This window comes from Micromys minutus, assembly GCF_963924665.1.
Source record: "Micromys minutus genome assembly, chromosome: 17".
Classification (NCBI taxonomy): Eukaryota; Metazoa; Chordata; class Mammalia; order Rodentia; family Muridae; genus Micromys; species Micromys minutus.
Genome location: NC_137952.1, coordinates 15,322,232 through 15,344,348, shown reverse-complemented (window position 1 = coordinate 15,344,348; position 22,117 = coordinate 15,322,232). Strand labels below are relative to the sequence as shown.

General features: G+C 43.1%; 1 protein-coding gene across 2 annotated transcripts in view; it reads right to left on the bottom strand.

The window, feature by feature from the left end:
- MPPED2 (metallophosphoesterase domain containing 2) overlaps nucleotides 1-22,117 on the bottom strand; it is a 169,142-nt gene that overhangs the window by 144,952 nt on the left and 2,073 nt on the right. For both annotated transcript variants that reach the window (XM_080931599.1, XM_080931600.1), the window contains exon 2: nucleotides 18,196-18,443. In XM_080931599.1, coding sequence (XP_080787725.1) covers nucleotides 18,196-18,323 — 128 coding nt within the window. In that variant the 5' untranslated portion in view covers nucleotides 18,324-18,443. The remainder of the gene's footprint in view (nucleotides 1-18,195; nucleotides 18,444-22,117) is intronic.

Here is a 22,117-nt window from a genome sequence, read left to right as displayed (position 1 = left end):
CCCAAAATCCCAGAGTACCCAATCATTATTTCATGTGCTATGAGAGGCACCAATAAGCCTTCCTTAACACTTTGATGACCAAGTGATGGGAAATGGGAGGGAGAACTATGAGAAGGAAATCTGACGCAAGCAAGGTAAGAAAGAAAGAAGAGCATACGTGAGCATGCTCATGTGGGTAGCATCTTTTAGCAGAGGCGGTTTAGAGGAGAAAAGACCTACTGAAGACTTCCGTGATGGTTGGGAGATGCACTTGATAATAATGATGGGGTCAGAGGCACAGCAGGATTCAAAGTGAGCCAACCTTTAGCCTGTCCTGAAAGAACTTCTACCCTAGAAAGGGAATTGTCGATACCTAGGACTGACTATCAGTGGAGAATTTGGGCAAGCCCTGAGTTCACAATGATTGCTGGGCTAAGTCACGTGACACTGACTAAAGCACATAGGTGCTGCTCTCTTGTTCTTTCTATCCTGTAGGGCCTTGGCTGGGGTGAGGGTTGTTTTGTTTTGTTCTTTTCTGCTGTGGGTACAGACACTGTCTCTCACCAAGAGAAAGGCAAGCAGCCTCTCTCCATATTTCTCTAGCATTCCCCAGAATCTTGTAGTCCTCTCTCCGCATCACAAAACTGTTTCACACGTCTGTGGTTTCCGCTGTGTGTCCACAACGTTAGTGTTCGCTGAAGCTGTTCACCCTCTATGTGAAAGAGGACATATACACTCCAACCACACAGGCTTGTAAAGGCAGTCTCAGGGTGCTGTACACCTACACACCCCTGGCCACACGGGACAACCTGCTGCATCCAAAGCAAGCTAACAGTGGTGACATCCAAAGGAATAAACAATTCCCTGAGACTTAATACAGCCCAGGAAATGTAGATATGACATATAGATCAGCTCCTTTAACTTGTCCCTTGCCTCTGGAGAAATGTAGCAATTGTCCCCCACTTACAAGTAAGAAAATAAACAGAATAGTTAATGTCACCAAATCACACACAACAGATCCTTACATAAATCACAAGTGAATTTAAAAACAAAAACAAAATCCTGTGGCCACAAGTCACTCCATTTTCTGGGGAGAGTTTAGAGACTTAATATTTTCTTTTTTTTACTGGGGATTTTTTTTCTTCTGATGCTCCGGTACTAGAGTTTAGCTGCCCATACTTAGAACTACCATATTCTCATTCTGACAGACCAGATTCAAACTTCCCATCATCTGTGTCCTCAAACACCACATTCTAGTGATTCTTGAACTCCTCAAGCAAGAAAGGTTGAGAATATATTTCTAGACCTCACCACCTATTTCAAAACTCTTCATTAGGGCTGTTATGTCAAGCATAACCACACTGCCTTAAATTCCGAACACTCACACTTTTACAAAGGCAGACAGACAGACAGACAGACAGGCAGACAGAGAAAGAGCACAGGGTAGAAACAAAGTCACCGAAGTCTACACACTAGGACCACCTTCCCATGCCCTCCCCCAGTTTCCCGTGCGAATAAACAAGACACATAAATCTGAGTAGATTGGTGGTTCATACAAACAATCCCAACCTTATCATGCCTCTCTGAACTGACTCCAATTCATCAAAAATGTAGGTACCAGTTATAGATGGCACCATCCATTAGCCGAAACGCACCAATAAATTTCCAAAATGTAGACTCAGCAATAAAAAAAAAAAAGGTGGAGAAATCCCGGGTCTATTGTGAACTCTATGCAGCCCCTCATCCTCTGTGCAATCTCGAGTCATGCATAATGCAACAGCACAGCCACTAACAGCAGGCGCGCACCAGATAATTTACACTTGTTTTTATGGACAAGAGGAACTGATCTTTGAAGCTGTCCCTAATGAGATTCCGCTTGGCCCTAACAGCATCCTGAGAGAGTGTTCCGGTGTTTTCTACTTGGCATCCGGTGCATATTTATAATGCACAGTACAGGCTCATTTAAACTGTACGTGTGGCTTTTGGTGTCTTCTCTATTTCAGAGATTGTCATATACTAAAAAGGATTGACTCCTCAATTACTAAACCCTGCTTTACCCAAATAATGTCACTGCCAGTTGGTATAGGTACCTTTCAAAGAAGCAGGTCCATCAAAGGGCTTCTACCTGCAGGGCAGAAAGAAAGCTGCACCAACTCTAACCCTGCTTGTAAGTCCAGAGACTCAATTAGGTCTTCAGCCAAAGGGCATCCCCAGAAAGGCTAATTACATAACCCATCTGGGCAGCCACAGTCACAGAAAAAGCTGGGGAGAAAACCTGAAGCCAGTCACCTAAATTAAACACTTCCTACCCCCAAAGGGCTTACAATGCAACATCAGCAGCACTCTCTTCTTTTCTCTTCTGCTCAGGTGTCTTTACCCTATGTGAAATTCTTTCTTAAGCCTGGAACTTTATAGCAGGGTTTCTTCTCCCACCCCCCTAGGCATTTCTCTTCTCCTAATCTAAAGTTTAGCTGTTCGAACTTAGAATTCAACCACAGTCACAGTCTGACTTTGATTTGGTTTCCCTTTAAGTCCATTTTTTTAAAAAATGCTTTCTAGTTTCTGTAACATCAAAGTAGTAATCAGTTTTATCCACATTTAACCAAACGCCCAGACTGTCAAAAAAGGCTCTGTGAGAGCCTTTGTTGTTTATTTTGTTTTGATTTTGTGCTATGTGAACCAGGCTGGCCTTGAACTCATGGAGACCCAACAGTCTCCTCAATGCTAAGATTAAAGGTGTGTACCATCACAGCCACCTATGAGATCATTAAGAATGTATGGAGGAACCAACGAAGCTTGAGAAAGGGGGTATCTCGGTCAACAAAGAATAAGAGCATATACATAAGAAAATTCTATACTGAAACATTTACTAACTGACTAAAAGAAAGTTTTGAGACAAAAGAATGAGTGTACTATTTCCAAAACTACAGAGAAGCTCTTAAAATCACAAAATAAGCATGGTTTGCCTTATACAAAACTCATGACTCCTGTGATGACAGTTAACTCATTGGCTTGCTCAGTCTTCACAAGTATATCCCACATAGAGGGGAGTTGTTACTCAGACTCCTAGCAAGAGGGCTGAAATAGATCTAAGTTACTCTAACACTTCAAACCCTCAGCCCTCAGTCACCGACTTCTAACAGGATCAATACATGAGCAATAACTGAGTTCAAACAATGTCCTTTCTAAGGCCTCCCCTTCAAAGTTACCAAACAACATAGGAACCTCAAATCTTTAGGGTCTCTTTCAGTGCTTCTCAGCCTGATATTTACATTATGATTCATAACAGTAGCAAAATTAGTTTTGAAGCAACAAGACAATTTTATGGTTAGGGGTCACCAAAACATGTGGACCTGTATAAAGGAGTCGCACCATTAGTTGAAAACCACTGGTCAGGCTGGAAGTGAATCTTCAATATTCTTTTTCTCTTAAAGAGCAATTGATGATGACCAGAGTCAACTGGAGGCAGAACAGATTGCACCCTTAGTGTAGGAGCTCCCCAAATACTGCACATCTTTCACGTGCATCTTGAGCATCACAGGAGAGAATTACCTACGTTATCTTTTATTGCCAAGTGCACTGTCAAGTCTCAAAGTTAACGGATAGTACAAGGTAACACTGACTTCTTGGAGAAGAAGCACACATACCAGTGTCCCTAAAAACCCAACTGCACGCGACAGGTATCCCAAGACTGCCTAGACCCTAAACCCAGCTAAGACCAGGACACGGTACGCAAATATCAAAGGGCAAAACAAAAAAAAAACACAGAGTTGCTGTCTTCAGTGGGAAACAGGTATGTCATGGTCAGAAAGTACACTGTGGGGACGAGAAAGCCGGCTCTCTGGTTAGGAAAACGTGTGCTTCCTACTCTAGCAGAGAATTCGGGCTTGGCTGGAGGTACCCTGTCACTATTACAGTCATAATTTCCTATAACTCCAGCTCCAAGGCATCTGATATGCTTGTGTGTATCATTCAGACATTTGCACACAATAAAAATAAATCTTTAAAAAGAAAAACAAAATACCACAAGGGCCTTAATTGTCAGCACTCTGAGTTCAAGCAAGGAGTGAAGAAAGGGTTTCCCTTCAAGTGACGAGAGGAGCTGGCCATGTAGTGCAGTTGGCAGACCTCTTTTTTAGCATAGCTGAAGCCCTCTTGAGTTTGATCTTTGGTACCATGGAAACAAGGTATGGTGGCTCAAGATATATTCTATGTATTTGGAAAGTAGAGGGAGGAGGATCAGAAGTCCAATTTCATCCTTGGCTACAAAACTTCTTCAAGGCCAGCCTTGGCTACAAGAGAACCTACAGCACTACCAGCACCCCAACCAAAAACACCAAAGGTGACAAAAAGTGGTGGCAGTGCCCCAGGCTCACTCAAAGCTGAGGACAGAGGACCAGACTGCTGATCTTGGGCACCCACCGTACATCTTCATTTACCAAACCAGAAAAGCAGGAAAGTTGTGTAGGAATTCCGAGGCTGCTCTCCTTCCATGTCAGCCCTGACTCCAGACAGCTTTGAAGACCTCGGGAAATGTCGCTGGACATCTTACCAAAGCTGGCATTAACTGTTGCCAAATGTCTGGCTGGCACCAACATACAGACTAAATTGGCCATGAAAACCTCTCTGTAGTCTTGCTCTTCTCAAAGGAAATAATTCTGTGATCAAGAATGTGGCTCACCCAGGGGCCAGGCTTACAGGGAGGCCTTGGATTCTGAGCTTAACTTGATTGCACGGTTTAGGGCAAGAGTCTCAAGTTTCAGATGTGCAGTCAAGTAATCTGATCCCGTCAGGGTTTTAATGGCTTCTCAAAAAAAAAAAAAAAAAAAAAAAAAAAAAAAAAAAAAATCTCAAGTGTTAAATCCTTTTCCCAGCCTCCCCCAGAGCAATCAGAAGGTGTTTGTTCCCCAATTTCCACTATTCTCCTGATCTCCTATTCTAATAAACAGTTAAGTTTGCTATTATAACGAGTGTGTAGGAAGTCCAAAAATTTTTCCTATGTGACACTTTCAAAAAATTCACTTAGAGCAACTAAAAGAATAATGAAAGTGAAATGCTTAGAGACATTTGTCAGGGACAAGGCTTGATCCTGTTTGCTTGGGAGCTTGGGAAGAGCTAGCAGTACCACAGATCCTGTGACAGGCTCACAGTGAGAGCTTCATCCTCCCATCCCCCACCCCACACCCACCAAGGTGCTGCCCAAGCAGAGATGGTGTTGACTGTCACCAAGACTTACTTCCTCTATCCTACTTCAGGATCTCCGTGACACAGCACAACCCTGAAAACGTCCTGACACATCAAATGCAAGAGATGACAGAAAGCCACAGCAAGGGCAGACATGTTGCCACTGAGGCTGCTGAGGCTGAAGTGCTGGTGCCACAGAAGCGACCATAATAACATTATTGAAGATACGTGGTACGCAGATACTACAATAGAACCTCGGCATTTTGATAAATAATGATAAATATTTAATAAATAATAAATAAAAATAAAACTTGTTAATAAGGTTTTACTAAATCCTAAGAGTAAAAAAGGTATATATACTATACTTTTCTTATGTATTGATAAATATATATATATATATATATATATATATATATATATATATATATATATATATATATATATATATAGTGTGTGTGTGTGTGTGTGTGTGTGTGTGTGTGTATGTGTGTGTGTGTTACATAATCATGAATAGGAAGGGATTAGTGGTCATGAGCACACCTGTGCAGGACATCACCTCACTGCACTGAAATAGGGTCGTTCATTGAATTGAACTTGAATTCAGCCAGGCCATCTAGTCAGAGACCTCCCTGTGAAGCTCCATCTGTCTCTACCTCCCAGTGCTAGGTTTCTTTTAAACACAGGGTCTTTCTATGTAGTCTCAGCAGGCCTTGACCTCAGAGATCCACCTGCCTTTACCTCCTGAAAGCTGAGGTTAAAGGCACATGTCACCACACCTGCTCAGCATTACTGGGGGGGGGAACACTACATTTATTTGTGGGTATGAGTGTATGTGGGAGGGAGGGCACTAAGATCCTCACCAGCCGGCTTTGATGACTCTGTAGGTACTACCAAGCCTAATGACCAGATTTTAATCCCTCAGGATCCTCATAGGAGACATGACTCCCACAAGTTGTTGTCAGACCTACACACACACACACACACACACACACACACACACAAAAACACACACACACAGTGGGGTGTGCCCATAAATACACACGCTCTCTCCATCTCTGAGTCTCTCACCAGTTTGTAAAGGACCTTGTCCATAAAGATGTGTCTTCAGTAGCAGAGATTAAGCATAAGGAATACATGGACGGGAACAGAAACGAGGAGACTTTTTCCTAATAACTTCTCCGATGTTTTCATTTGTATGAACATTCCTAACTGTGCCCAGATTTCTCCTTTGCAGCAATCACACTATCCCCAAACTCCCCAGTTTAAAGCACAAAAGCTCAAGCTCACCATTCCCCACCCCCACTACTTAGCCCTTTATATTAAGATAAGGAGTCTAGCAAGGCTGCAGCAGCCTGGGGTCCCACACCTCAGAAAACAGCACTGCGTGTTTATAGCGTGGCAAGCACCACCCCCCCAGCCCCCCCTGCAGCATGATGTGTACTAATGGTCAGAAAACTCATTTTCATTCTACACTTGACAAAATAAACACCTCATAAAGGCAGGTAGGCAGGAGGCCCGCTCACCCTGAGCAGTGCAGCATTAACCAGAAACAGGGAACAGCCGAAGGGAGGTGACCCCAGCGCACACAAAAGCAGAGCTCTGGCATAAAATGCTTGTAACCAAAGCAAAGCTCTTGTGTAAAGTTAAACCTTTCTTTTTAGCTGTGTTCCCCACAACCCCAAAGACTCTTTCAGCACAAATCCTGGTTGAATTAGCAGAGTCTAGCTGGGCCTGAAGGGAGAAAACCAGGGAATTTGATTGCTCTGAGTTACCAGAGAGCTCCGTTCTTTCTCTTTTGTCCACAGAAAATGAAGCCCTGCTTACATGCTGGAGGAAATATTTCAAAACATTCTCTTTTTTCTCAAAGTGAAGAATTTATGGAAACAGATAATTAACAGCAAATGACAAACAATCCAAGCAATAAAGGTCCCAGTTTGGTTGCCAAGATGATGGTATCAAATTCCAAGATAAACAGTGAAGCGTGCTATGGCCATTAACATCCTGGTGGGGTGGAGATGGGGAGTGGAGCCAGCCATGACCAATCATCTAGGGCTGGGGGCACAGGGGGGATGGGGTGGAGTGAATTGGGATAGAATGGGGTGGGGTGAGGGGCAGGGGTCGGGTGGGGAGCAGACCACATCCCAGGGGTTGTTTCTCTTCCTGATTCTCAAGGGTGCTTGCTGGAGTTCAAGGAGAATGAGGGTCTATTTGTGACACAGAACAAAACATCCATACCTTCCTGTCAGCACAGGATAGGGTGTCTCCGGATGGGAAGACAGACTCTAGGATTTGTGGTACAGAGAATTAGGAATTAAAACTGATAAGGAAGTGGCTCCCTCATGTGCAATCTCACTAAATACTCACTCTTGCCCCATTTTTTTCTTTCTTCTCTTGGGTGTGTTAGCTCAGGATGGTTTCATTGCTACCAGCAAGCTCAAAACAGGAGGTGAAGTACAATGTGGGAACTAGTTAACCTGCAGGAGTCAGAGCCAGGGCCCAGCAGATGCTGTGTCTCCTGGGTCGGAACAGATGGTGGATGTGGGACTGATGTGTCTCGAAAGCCAGCTCATAGCTCACCACTTGTCAAATGGACTTAGAGAACAAAATGGAATCCTAACATTTAGTTTTGAATTATCTAAAATGGCCTTTAAAATGTCATTCCATCTTATAGATCAAAATAGATCAACACCAAAAATTGCTGTCCTGGCCATTTGTAGACTCACTGCCATGTTGAATCATGCTGTGAACTCAAGAAAGCCCAGGCACCATTTAGTCTCATCCCCTTTCTAACCAAAAAGTTCATAGATGCTGACCCTCTCCTAGTGTGAAAACTAAGGCCAGGGCATCACAGTAGCCAAGAAGAGCTCTGAGATTTGTTATGCTCTAGGAAGTCAAGGCAGACTGTCTGTCTGATGAAAGGACACTTCCTCAGAGACGGCCATCTTTGATGGAGGAGCAAGGGTCTCTCTTAGATCCCAGTTTCAGGAATTCTATCCTCACAAACAAATTGCCTTCCAACGGTTCTACTCCTTAATGTCATGCTTTGGAGGTTAGAATTTCACTACACAAATCCTGAAGGAACACAAACATCTCAACATCATACGTAACACTCATCCACGCAGGACCAATATACACACACTAGAGTAGGTTTCAAAAGTTTAACGCGTTAGACACAAGGTGGTTAAGTAAAGTGGGGATTTTTGTAATTATAAAAGAAAACGCAGGGCGGGAAGATGGCTGAGGAGATAAAGCTCTTGCTACCTTTCAAGCCTGTGGGTCTGAGTTCTGAGCCACAGTACCCATGGAAAAGTGGGGTACAGCTGTACGTTTGTGACCCTAGAGCTGACGCATGGAGGCAGATCTCTGGAGATTCAGTGGCCAGACAATAGCCAGCAGACTCCAAATACAGGGAGAAATTTTTCCTAAATAAATACGTAAACAAACAACTAAGATAAGGTAGAGATGACCTTGAGTCTTTACATAAATGCAGATGTTTACTTATACTCCCAATCATACACACACACACAAATACAATATGATTTGATGGGTTCATATTACCTCTAAATGTCAGAGCAAAGCCAATTGAAATAAAATGGGATTTTTTTTTCTGTCAAAAGTCAAGACATACACAGAGCTATACAACACCCTTGTCCACAGCCAAAGGTACTATTTTTCTGGGAACTACAAAAGGATGCTAGGCTGCTTACCTAGTGAAGCTAATTTTTCTTGATTTCGGCTTTATGTCTTTGTTCGGAACTCATTTTAAAACTATGTGTGCAGCACGTAAAAGGTTCGGATCCTGGGACTGTGATACAGACCCCTAAAACCAAGTAAGAGTAAAGCATTCTCCAAGCCAGTCAGGGTCAGTGCCACAGCCAGATGGGGAAAAGGCTTCTTCGTCATCTAAGAATTACCAAATCTTTGAGCTGGAAAGTTTCATTTGCTGTCTGTATAAGAAATGCGTGGGTTTGAACAGAGTTCATGTTATAAACCAGAACCTGCTCTCTTCTAGGGAAGCCAAGCCAGGAACATTGATAAGGCTTGCTCTTGTTGAGATTTCTAAGCTCAACACTAAAACTCTGTTTACCTTCCTGAGGGCTCATGCTAACTTGCTTCTCCATTTTGCATACATTTGTTACATTTTATTAATTTCTTTAACAGGGTGGGGATGGGGCTGGGGTGTTGGAGAATGTGGGGTGTATCCAGGCCACAGAGGGCTGGCAGGGGTGGGGTTGGAGAGTGTGCGGTCCATCCAGGCCACAGAGGGCTGATTGAAGTCAGAGGACAGCCTGAGGAATCGGCTCTCTCATCAGGAGTGTGCTGGATATCAAGCTCGAGTAGTTAGGTTTAGCCACAAGCACCCTTATCCTCTGAGCCATCTTGTCTGCCTCAGTTGTTTTCTGTTTTTTAAAGCATGAAACACTAAATGGGACAAAACATTAAACATAAACTAGACTCATTTGTATTTCTGATTTACAGTAAGAAAGGAAAAGCAGAAAACACTGCAAAAACACGTTCTTATACGCATATGCCTCTCACCCCCTTCACTGTCGAAGACAGAAAACTCCAAAGCCAAATGATAAAAACATGGGAATCCTAACACTGCAAGGGCTCACAAAGTCAACCATTTCTCTAAGCAGTGCTGCCACACAGACTCAGACTGAAAGTGTTTTTTACATTCAACAAGAGAGACAGACAGACTGACACTATGGTCTGCCAAGGGTCTATCCTAGGTACAGCCTAGCCACACCAGGATGCTATGAAAGTCACAAAGGTAAAACAGATTCGGAAGAGGAGCTCAGGAAATCCTGAGACAAGAGGGAACATGCTCACACACAGACCTTCCAGAGTGCAGGAAACCTGGCCCCTTTCGATTTATAGTGGCCCATGGTGTATTAAGATAAGGGTAGACTGGGCAGTATTAGCTCTGCTTTTACATCTGAAAAATCTCACCTTCATAAGTTCTAAACCTCTCAGAAATAAAGCTGAATTCAACTCCTATGTATTTACTTCATCCTCTATTATAGAATCTCAGACAAAGAGGATGGAAGAAAGCCTGAAAGTAAAGCAGGAGAGAGGGACTGTCTATGAAGGGGCTAACCTGTGGGCAACCAGGTATCAGGACCTGTCTGTCAGTAAGCAGAGGTATGTGCCAAGCCTATCACAAAACAAAGACAGACTAACAAATGCAGGGCTTAGAGATGGCTCCAAGGCAAAGACTTGCGTCCCAAGCATGATCTCAGGAATCCATGTAAAAATGACAGGCATGGGGACGCATGCTTGTAAGCCCAGCGCCGGGGAGGCAGAGACTACAGGATTTGGCTCACTGGCCAACCAGGTGATCAAATTGGTGAACAACAGGTCAACAGGAGAGAGGCCTGTGTCAAAGGAGACAGACACTGTTCCTGAGAAGGAACCACACACAGTTCTTTCTGGTCTGTGCTCTCTGCCTGCCTGCCTGCCCCTCTCCCTCTCCTTCAGACATATATAAACACAAATAAAAAACTCCAGATCTAATCTCAGAGATGTTCTGTTTTTATTTTTTAAACTATTTTCCCTCCTCGATAGCCCAGTAGCCAAAGAAAGGCAAAACATGTCTACCCACTTAGACACCTATACAATGGAGGGAGAAAACACCCAATCTTAGACTGTCTCTGTGTATGTTGAATGCAAATAAAGAGATCTGCCAATCGGGGGAAAGTTAGCTCAAAAAAGTCCACCTGTCACAGATCACAAGATGGTGCCCTGGAGGTGTGTATAAAAAAAACAACTTATGTTTAAGAGAGAGAGAGAGAGAGAGAGAGAGAGAGAGAGAGAGAGAGAGAGAGAGAGAGGAAAAGAAAAGAAAACTGCTGTTGTGTGTGTTTGTGTGTGTGTGTGTGTGTGTGTGTGTGTGTGTGTGTGTGTGTGTGTGAACTAAAAGGGACCATTCAATATCTACAAGGCAAACTTCAGACTGAAAATCTTTTGTAAATTACGGTCATGCTAATATGCAGGCCAGTGATGAACCCTGCATTAAGAACTTGAGACTGTGATTTTCGGAGAGAAGGGCATGTTGAGATTTTGCAGAGTTAACACAGCCCAGCCTACAGTAAGAAATAACCATCAACCCTTGTTAGAGGTTTTACTGAGCCGCAGACATGAATGTGTTCTCTGACCCTACTTTTCCTGTGTGTGAGAGCTCAGGAGCACTTTTCTCTCTGCACCAGCATCTCCACCATGTCTCACTAACAGTCTTTCCCCACAGAAATTCACTAACAAGGTGGGATTTATGTTCTTAATTTCAAATAGGTCCCCCCCCCCAAAGGTAAAGGGTATGTGTGAGAGGAAATGAGGTAAGAAATAGAAATTCTAGGAAAAAGGAGGTTATTCCAGGTCATGTAGCCTGGTAGCTAGTGCGCAACCAGGCGGTGAAAGAGCCCTTGCGCCCTGAAGATCTCAGAGTTAGCGACCTCAGTAGGACCCGAACCCAAGTTCCCTGAAACAAGGCCTGCGTGTGACATCTAGCCATGGATTGACACTGTGCTCCCTGCTGCCCTCTCAGAATGGGCTTAAGACACTTGGTGAAGCTTTTCCTCACTGAGTGAGATGGCTCACGGCGGAGAGGCGACATCTGCCTCAACACACAAACTCAGCAACAGCAGCCCAACCTCCAGAACCCACAAACAGGAGGACCTGTAAGCCTAGCAGACAGAAAAATTTCTCGGAAACTCATGGGCCACAAAGCCTGAGTATTGAGTAGAACAAATGAAACTCACACACACACACACACACACACACACACACACACACACACACACACACAAGTGTGTGCACCAGCAAGGAGACAGTATGACTGACCTCGATTCCATCCTAAGCAGCCTTTGGCTTACTCCTTGACTGTACCATAAACTAGAAGAGTGTCACCAGGAAGCTGAGACCCAAAGGGAGGAGAAGATATAGGTAGAAGCAAGCTTTTAACACAAACCTTGGGGAAAACACAGGACTTAGAGATGACTTATTATAAAGTACCACATGCTTTTACAATTAATTTTAACTATGTAGAAGCATATAAAGTTCACCACCCAGTCAATGACAACAAGTGGCTGACCAAGCGATCGTCAGTAAAACAGGTATTTGTCCTTCCTACGCTTTTATGTGCAGATACATAAGCAGATATCAAATTTATATAATTGTATATTAGCTACTTGGTTTTGGTTTCTCACAACCAAATACTAGACAACTTAAAAGAGTCAGGATTCATTTCGGGGGACGGTTCAATGAGATTCAGTCAACTCTGATGGGAAAGGCTTGGTAGTGGGAGCCTGCTCACATTTCCACCCTTTGGGGATCAGGAAGCAAAGTAGAGACTGGGCTGAGCCACAAACCTAAGGCCCATCCTCCAGTGCTGAACCTGCCTCAGCGAGGCCCCACATCCCCTGGGGTTCCACAGCCCCCAGAAGAACCCCAATGTGCTGCAGCTAAGTCTACACACAGGTGCGCGTGAGGGGCACGTACCATTCACACCTCGCTCTCCTTCCTTTCTGAACTACGCACACCTAGCACAATCCTGAAATTAATATGTTTCCTCCCACACTCTCCGACAGGGAAGAAAGGAAACCTCAAATCAAATGGAACACCTATAGAAACTGTACGAATCTGTCAGGAGATGCGTATTCAGGCACCTCAGTGCCCAAACAACACAGATAAATGCCACACAAGGGAACAATGTTGGACCTGTCGCATATACCTGCGTATCAAGCACTGCCTTCTGCTCCTGTATGATCCCAAGAGTGCTGGTGATGGCCACAGACATGTGCAATGAACGGGGTGCATTTAGGGTTAAGCATTATGGTGATACGCCCATTTTATAGGTAATAATACTGAGACCCCGAATTTTTTCAACAAGCCAGTGACAGGCACAGTTACACGGTCTCAGTTGTCATAATCATCCTTCTGCTGAAGAAGCCTGTGGCAATCCTGCTAAACACAAGTCTGTTTTAAACATAGAGTAGGGGAACCAGAGACAGGGACAGGGACACAGAAGTCAGGCCTGAACCAAGACCGTGGTGTTCTTCACTGAACAGACATGTGGTATAAGATTTCAACCCACTTAGGGCTAGTAAGTATAGCTAGCTGGAGGTATAGCGACCTTCCTGGCTGTTCATGGTCAGGATAGGCACTAAATTACCTGCTGACTTTGGAGTAGAAAAATTCTACCAGGAAAAGGTTCCACGGTACCTTCCAGTAACTCCTTGGAGAAGACAAGACAAAGTGGTCAGAAGTTTTGAAATAAGAAACTTGGGATCAGGAAGAAGCTTTTGTGTGCTCAGAGAAGGGACACATCTTCGAGCTACAGAGGCACCAACAATGGACACCCAGAAAGATGTTCAACCACCAAAGCAGCGGCCAGTGATACATACCTATGGAGAATGTCACATGGAAAATGAAATAAAATCCAAGATCCAATCAGATGCAGAGAATGTGGACACAGGATAATGTACAAGAAAGGGACTAAAAGATCGGTGGTTTTTGATGCTCCACGAAATGGGGGAGTACATCCATACATTTGCCTCATGGATGTTTCTCCTTAATGTATAGCATTTAACTGAGTTAATGACTACAACGGTACACCTATGATTTCATTTTAGAAATGCAATTGTATTTTGATACTTTGTATAAAGGAGATTTTGGTTCAAAAAAAAAAGGAAGGAACTTGGGATCAATGGGACACACACTTGCAGTGACACCTGGCACTAGATGAACAACGCGGGCTGCTCAGAACTTTTCTGCACCTCTTTAATGTCACAGCAACCTTTTACAAACTGTATCTTACAAATAAAAAAAAAAAAAAGGAAATGAGATTCTGTTGGTGACAACCACCTCTATGCGACACCCGTTTATTAAAGCCTGGTAAAAAGCCAGGGAGAGAGAGAAAAGAAGATCCTGAGGCCCTAGTCACTGAAGATATAAACAAGGAAAAGCATTAGAAACAGAGACGAGGGTTGAATTCAAAAATCCCATAGCCAACCCTCAAAACAAACCAGAAGATAAAATAACCTCAGTGGTGTGACCAGCCATCCTAACTTGCAAGGAATAGGAGGAAGGCTTCTCATGAAGTACAATTTCCAGTGCTGAAACCATTAGAGCTGGATGCTTTATCACCACAGTTTTAGAGTGTGTGATTAGGCCCCCCATCGTTAAGAACACACAGTCTTTATGGCATTTTCAGACCTAAAATGGTTCTTTGAATGCCTTCTCTAATCATCATTAAAAACACTAAATTACTTTGTGAAGTTTCTGTTCAAGAAAGATGAAGGGCTTGTGGGCAGAGGCAGATGAAGACCTCCTCATTGTTAGGTTTTAGCCATCCGTCTATCGGTATAATCAGGAGTGAGCGAGAAAGAAAGGACTCATATTGTAGGCTACATTTTGGTCTACTAACTCCAGCTGTGCTTTCATTTTCTTTTCTAAAGTCAGATAGGATTACTTTTTAAAAAGTAAAAAAGAAAATCCTACGTCAGAAGGAAATTCAAAGCGATGGTTCTTAGAAAGTCTGGTAGCAATCTTGTTGGAGTTTATTAGAGTTTATAGATACGGACTAAACCCAAACCTCTTTAAACTGCGTGAGAACCCAGTTCTAAAGAAGGGACAATTCATAATGATGGCAGCTGACTCTTGCTCATTTTTGTCCCTCGTGGTGGCACCTTGCAAAAAAGCTCTATTTTAATTGCTGTCTTCATACATCACAGTTAAAAACAACAGCGGTCATTTGGCACAAGTATTTGCCTGTGAATAAACTGATATCTGGGGAAGGGAACTTGATCCGAAGGGGGACCTTAGACAGGTGCTAGTCACACAAAGTTGAGCTGAGACTAACCACATTAAATGGGAAATGAAAACTTTTTAATTAATGTGACAATACCCACTGCTACTACAAGGTCATACAAAGGACGGCCACGGGCACTGGTATCTACTGGGGGGTCTTCGCAGATCTTGGATAGGAGTGAGAAAGGAAAGTGAATGCTTGGAGGACCCAGGGCTAATAAACATATAAACACCCCAAGTAGAAAAGGCAAGCTAGTTCTAGGAATGAACCAAAACTGCCACAGATTGTTGGAATTTTTCAAAGAATCAGGAGAAATTTTAGGTTCAATATCACACCAATACTTTCTGGTCGCTTTCAGTGTCTATTTAGACAAAAAGTCATGTTTTTAATGCACCCAAAATAGAACATGACTGCAGTCAAGGAAGATGCCCAAGTGCCTACAACCTACCAGGTCTGTCATGAGCCATTAACATGCAAAGCAACAGCAGGCCCTAAGATGGACAGGAAAGGAAGGGTGAGGCCGAGGGAGCCACATCCCCATCTAAGAAAGCATACCTTAACACTCCCAGAATGATCTGGTTTCTCCTATCAACACATAACTAAATATTTTGAATCAATCAGTACATCAGACAGACAGGCAGGGAGGTAGGGAGACAGAAGATAGACAGATGGTGATAGATGATTGACAGAAAAAATAGTAAAAGTTAATATAAAAAAATAATATACATAGAAAATACTAATATGAAAAATATATAAGTGATAAGATATTGATAAATAAACATAAAATAATGACAACTGTATATAAATGTATAGATGTATAAATATAATAAATAATAAAATTAATTAAATAATAAAAATAAATAGATAAAATATAATAAATAATAGTTGGGGTAGGTAGAAGGTAAAAAAGTAAAAATGGGTGACTAATGCTAAACACAGACAGCAAAAGTTAATAATAGATGGAAGACAGACAGACAGACAGACAGACAGACAGACAAATAATAATAGAGTTCCTAGAAATCAAAAAAAAAAAAAGTACCTAGGGTGCCTGGTAGAATCATTGCAACCGTCCCAAATTGGGAAAGAAGTCACAAGACAGAGGACAAGAGGCTTCCTGTGGGCTCAGGAAACTAAACTAGCTCAGAGCAAATGCTAATCAGAGCAGATGCTAATCAGAGCAGAAAGGTATCACCCCTGTAAGAAGCAGCTAATTCAAGGGCAGGGACAGGAGGGCCCAAGCTGCTGTCAGGTGAGAGGAAGCCAAGGGTTATAAAAGAAAAGTCCACAGGAGCCACTTGGAGGATCCCTGTGCTCCCAGGATGGCGTCCAGTGACAGGCTCCACAGCTGTCTCGTTTGCCATGACAAACCTCTTTTTTGTCATTGTGAGCTTTTGGGTTTTGCCCACCTCCTCCAGAGACAGCAAGAGAGGGAGAGAGCTTAAAAGCTGTGTCTGAGCATTCACAGTTTACCACTGGGCTCCTGTGGGCAGGAACAACGGAGAGGATGTGTGGAGAGCTGAGCAGTGACCTAGCCTTCCAGCCATTTCCCAGGGAATCTGAACAGAGCAGCACTCACGCTGCCTCATACGAAACAGGATCCACAGAGTTCTTAGAGATTCTTCAGTACAAAATATTAGCCTTCCAAAGCAAGCTAACGGAATCCCAAACTATGCCATAGCAAATTTTATATTATACTTACAGAAAAGGGAGTAATTGTTCAGAAAAACTACCATCTTAACAAAGAGTGAACACATCCTGAACAAAGCTCTGTCATACTCTGTCAGCAATCCCTCAAAATGGCGAGCAGTCCCTCACACTTGGCCAGCAAGAACTTCTTAGAAAACAACCATTTGAAAAAGATGTTTCTGTTCTTTGTCCTTTTTGGTTTTTTGGTTGGTGGTATTTGTTTGTTTTTTTTTTTTTTTTTTTTCTTTCCCTGGAGCCTAATGTTTTGGTTATCCCACTTTACATAAACCTCATCATAGTTACTTTAAGAGGCTTCCTATAACTTACAAAATAGCACCCTGCTCCTTACACTAGTAGCCGATCAAGAAAAACACCGTTTTGTTTGGTTAAGATTTCTAAATTAAAGAGGGTGTGTGTGTGTGTGTGTGTGTGTGTGTGTGTGTGTGTCTGTCTGTCTGTCTGTCTGTCTGTATGTATGTATGTATGTATGTGTGTTTAGGTAATAGGGGGCTACTATTTTTTTTTTAATGCCCACATAAAACAATTACAGGAAGAAAGAGCTTGTGACTTGTGCACGCCGTGAGTTCAGTTCTTCCAGGAGTAAAACCAGCCAACAAAATCCTAACCACCTTTCCCTCTTGAGCACACAACAGTGTTCAAAGAGATTCAGTCCTGCCATGAAAGACTCGTGTTAGACATCGGAAGGGGGCTCATAAAAAATGGGCACCAGGCCTTGGATACACCAGAGACACAGTGACCTTCTTTCCCCTCCCACTGACAGCCTGGCACTTCTGCTGCAGAGGATCAAATAAAAGTTGGTGTGTGTAACCAGGTGCTACACTGTCCTTGCTTCTGAGTTTCTCCTGTACGTTTTTCTCCTTAAATAGCTTAAGGCCCAACATGTACTCCATGGAATCAGGGAAAGGAAGAAAAGTTCCCGAGACCCACCGGTCCTCTCTCCCTTAACCCTTTGTTCCCTGTATGGTTCCAGTCTTGCAGAATGCAGCCCACGTTTCACTAGCAACATGCAAGACAACGGATTCAGCAGTGACTGGACAATTAGTTCCAATGAGGCATATTTCCCAGCTGAAAATAACGCCTTAGTGGAATGAAGTGTAAGAGACTGTTAGAGAACTTAAAAAAGAATTCATCGTGGAAGTAAACAATACATGGGTAAAGCAAAGTGAACTAAGAGTGAGATGTCACGGCCAAAATTTACCATGCAGCATTAGACAAATACCTTAACTCTCCCTTCTTAGCTATAAAAAACGTGGGCAACCTATCATAACCCATCAGAGGCTCTAAAGACCTAATTTCCCTTTGTGACTGGATATGCCGTGAAAACTGTGACTGGTTATGCAGACACAAGCAAGGGGCTTCTCCTGGCCTGTACGTGAAACCGCAGGTACATGTTTTGGAAATCACTGACTTCCAATCTTTCTAGCAGAATGTTGAAGCGATAGTTTTCTTTCGGTTCGCTTTTATTTTCTCGATGGTTAATTTTTTTTTCTCTTTGTACATCCATGAGAAATACTTACATATGTACGTGTGGCGGCTGGAATCTGCTCTGGTTGATGTTGTAGTGTGTGAATGCCTGGGTGGGGTTTGAGCTATACTCGTCCACCGCTATGGTAACTTTGCCTTGAGAAGGAATCCCATGTGCCATCCTTCCTCCCTATAGGCATTAGCAATTCACAACTCTCCGGAGCAAAAGCTGGAAGCAGGCATGATGTGTTTCAGCCAACCTCTGACTCCAAGGGGCTACTCATCCGTACCACTGTTCGTTCTAGAAGAAAAAAAACACATACGTGTATGTGTGTATATAAATTAAAAAAAAAAAAAAGAACATGAGTAAGACGGTTCTAAAACACATTGAGTTTGGAATCTATATATAAAATTGGCTCACGGGGGAAAAATCTGAATTGCTATTACTTCCTCGTGAACAGAACTATTGTCTATTCTCTCGTCACAGTGGACGTTACACCCTATATGGTACCACTAGATGCTAGTGAATCGTCTCAATGGAGTTCAAACTAAGAATTCCTCTCTAATTATAATTATGGCACTTAACGTGAATTACAGAAGGACCAAATCCACAGTTGCCATGGTGTCTAGCTATAAATGGCTTGTGCTTGAAGACTCTTCCAAGCCCTCCCTGCTAATTGAAATATTCGGTTCTTACAAAAGTGGCATCACATTATACAGTCACTTGCAATCTTGACGCTGGGATGACCCATAGGATACCATGACAAATGTAAACTCAAAGGTCTGTGCTCATTAGCAGATAATGGAGAGCATCACTACAAAATGTACCAGATGCACTTGCTACACATAAGTTTGTCTTGCACACACTGTCCTAAATGCACAACGCCTGGTACATGGACAAACGTCTCTGGCCAAGAACTTGACGGTAAAGCAAATACTTCTCGATAACCATGGTGCACTTTTTTTTTTTAATACTTTAGACTCTAGTCACTCAACAGACAGCCAGATGAAGACAGGGTCAGTCACTTTTTAACCCTGCCTTCCCTCTTCCCCACTTAAGGGAGCAGTCAGGGAGGGCAGCCATCAGATCTGTGTTCTCATTCTTAGGGCTGTCATTCTTACTAGCGGGTCACATCTTCTTAGGAAATTTCCAGCAACTCTCGTTCTGTTTATAAGTATTAATGTATTGGTTGCCACTCGGAGTACAGAAATAAAGATGTCTGTTTGTATGGCAGATGTTCAAAGACGGAGAGAAGCAAGCCCTTGCATGGAAGCGGCTGCAACTGACGATCGATTGGAAGAAGCAGCAGGCACCACACATTCCTGGGCTAACCCTTGGCTAACTTGCATTTTTCTCAAAACACTGTATCAGGCTTCATTTGCCACATATACCATTAAGCTCCAGACATCTTAGCTGCTATCTCAAAAAAAATATTTAGAATTAGATTGAAATTTGGCACAAAACACCTTAAAACATCGAACAAAAGGCAGATAGACGGCCTGCCATAAAAGGCTATTTATTTTATTATTTTTTGACCCAGGGTTTCTGAAGCCCTCCATATGCTATCTGGGCTAAGAAATTCCACAATGTTCTACTCCAAGGATTGCACTCTTCATATCAATTAAGCAAGCTAGGATACACCCACCTGGCCTTGGTTCCCAGAACAGTCTCATAGCCAAGAGAGGAACCCCTGATGTTCTGACACTTTTAAGAAAATGTTGCCTTGGGTTCCCTTGCTGCTTTTTCCTGCCTTCTCGGGAAGCATGACTCCCTTCAGCACTAGCTGATAGGCCAGTAGGATTAGCTAAGTCAAATCTCGCCCTGTTCCTCCGATGTAAGATATCTGTAAAGAACTGCTTACGAGTCATAACGTAGCACAGTTTTCATACTAAGTTTGCAGCTGTCTCCTTAATTTCCTACACAATTATATTTTACTGTTATTTTGCATAACAGTAAAACACAACACCTGCTTCAAATTGCAGTCCTGTTCTAAGTGCTGTAATTCTCTTTTGAGACACAAAGTGCCGAGACACAACCGAAGCATGGAGCTGCGTAATTGCGTGGTACTGAAAAGTAAACACAAATGAAGACATCTTCCTGTTACAGAAATGACTGTCATTAAAAAGAATGTTAGCCATCAAAGCAGGGGGGGGGGGGAGGGGATAGTCATTTTCAGAATACGAGAACTTAGTGTTTGCATAAATTAAGAGAGCGGTATAAAAATTACTTGGCGATTCTTACTTTCCTCCCATCAATGTCTATTGTGTGAGATTCAGAACATTTCAGAAGCAACAGAAAATCAAATTCTTGTCTAGACCACGGTGACCTCAGGGTAAGTATCTCTACTCCTTGCCAGGAATTTTAAATGTTTGGGGAGAAAACGTACTAATTCAGCTAAAAGAATGTAGGCCAGAAATTAAACAGACACACTGAATATTTACAATGACTTGAAGCGAGTGGAGGGAGACCCCTCAAGCCGTCCTGATTGAAGCCAAAAAGTGGCAGAACTTAGAAGCCAGATTCCCACTTCTGAATGGTCCAGGCTATCCTAAAGTCACCCTAGAGATTCTCATTTTCTCTCAGGGAACAACTATGCCTCTTTTGGCCTTCTTTCCCAAGCAAGGCAGACAATCCCTTTCCATCAGCAAGCCCAGACCTATGGGATTCTGCTGGGCTAAATGGGTGGCTAGCACCTCATTTGAATTCATTTCTGCCTTGTTCCTTTTCAAATGTTTTATGAAAACAGTGCACCTGCCCAGTCTGTCTGCTTTAATCTGGAGTCCTTTGAAGGAAATGTCAGACTGAGGCAGAAGGTTTCAAAACTTTCCCAACACCTTTACAGACAAGTAAAGAGAAGGCTTGATTTTCTTTTTAAATGCTATGTTCAATTCCATCCTTACCTCAAAATGAACATATCCTATGACTTGTGTGTGTGTGTGTGTGTGTGTGTGTGTGTGTGTGTGTGTGTGTGTGTATGTGTGGTTGGGAGGACTGAGGGGATGGAGGAAGGCTCTCAGTGACAAATGTGAGCTAAACCACATCCCTTTACATGAGATCTGGGGACAAAGATGCAAGGGCCCCACCTTAACCTGCGAAGAAGCTGTATCACCCTTCTTCAGATACTCAGGCTGTAAACACCCCCCCACACACACACATCCTCTTCTCACAACAGTTAAAGGGAACAGCTTCCTCCTTTTAATTTTATACTCCAATGCATTTCATCCACAAACAAAAGCACCCAGTACAAGATGCCAAAATGCCTAAAGAAAAAATCTAAACAGGACTGTCACTGCCAAGCATTCACGCTGGTGTTAGAGTTTCTGATTAAAAAAAGAAGAAGAAGAAGAAGAAGCCCACGTGAGCACATTGAACATTTCCTAGACAGCAGTCACTTCTGTCCCTTAAGCTGCAAGACTGGAAATTTTCTTTTCCAGGAACCCACTTGGAAAACCTCTTAAAGTCTGCTGGCAGGGAGAGGATTAAAAACTGAAGGCTTAAATAACTGACTCCACCTCCTAGACACCAGAAGTCCGATTTACCTAAACTTTCAAAGCAACCATTTCTGACTCGCGCGCTGCCTAAGCCAAGCCCAGGAGAAATGAGCCCTGGATTTCGCTGTCCTTGTTTAAATAATGGTGCTCACTTGAGTCAGGAAGATAGCCACCTCATTTACTGGGTGGAGGAACTTTGGAGCTTGCTCTGGGTGCAACCCCGCCAAATTTCATTTCTCTCCTTCCTCTGCCTCGCGGATCGGGAGCCTTAACTCACGCCCCTACTCCTTTATGCCCACTTCCAGTTACTCATCCCCGCGTGCGGGAGCGATGCCCACACGCTTTCCCTGTGGATGCACCCCTACTTTATTTTTCTAAAGATGCTAACAAAGTTCCACGTGCCTCTGTCCACTAAGCTCCCTCCCTTCCCTTCACACTTACACCTGAACTTGTCTCCAGCACTGCTGACACCCAGCTGGCACA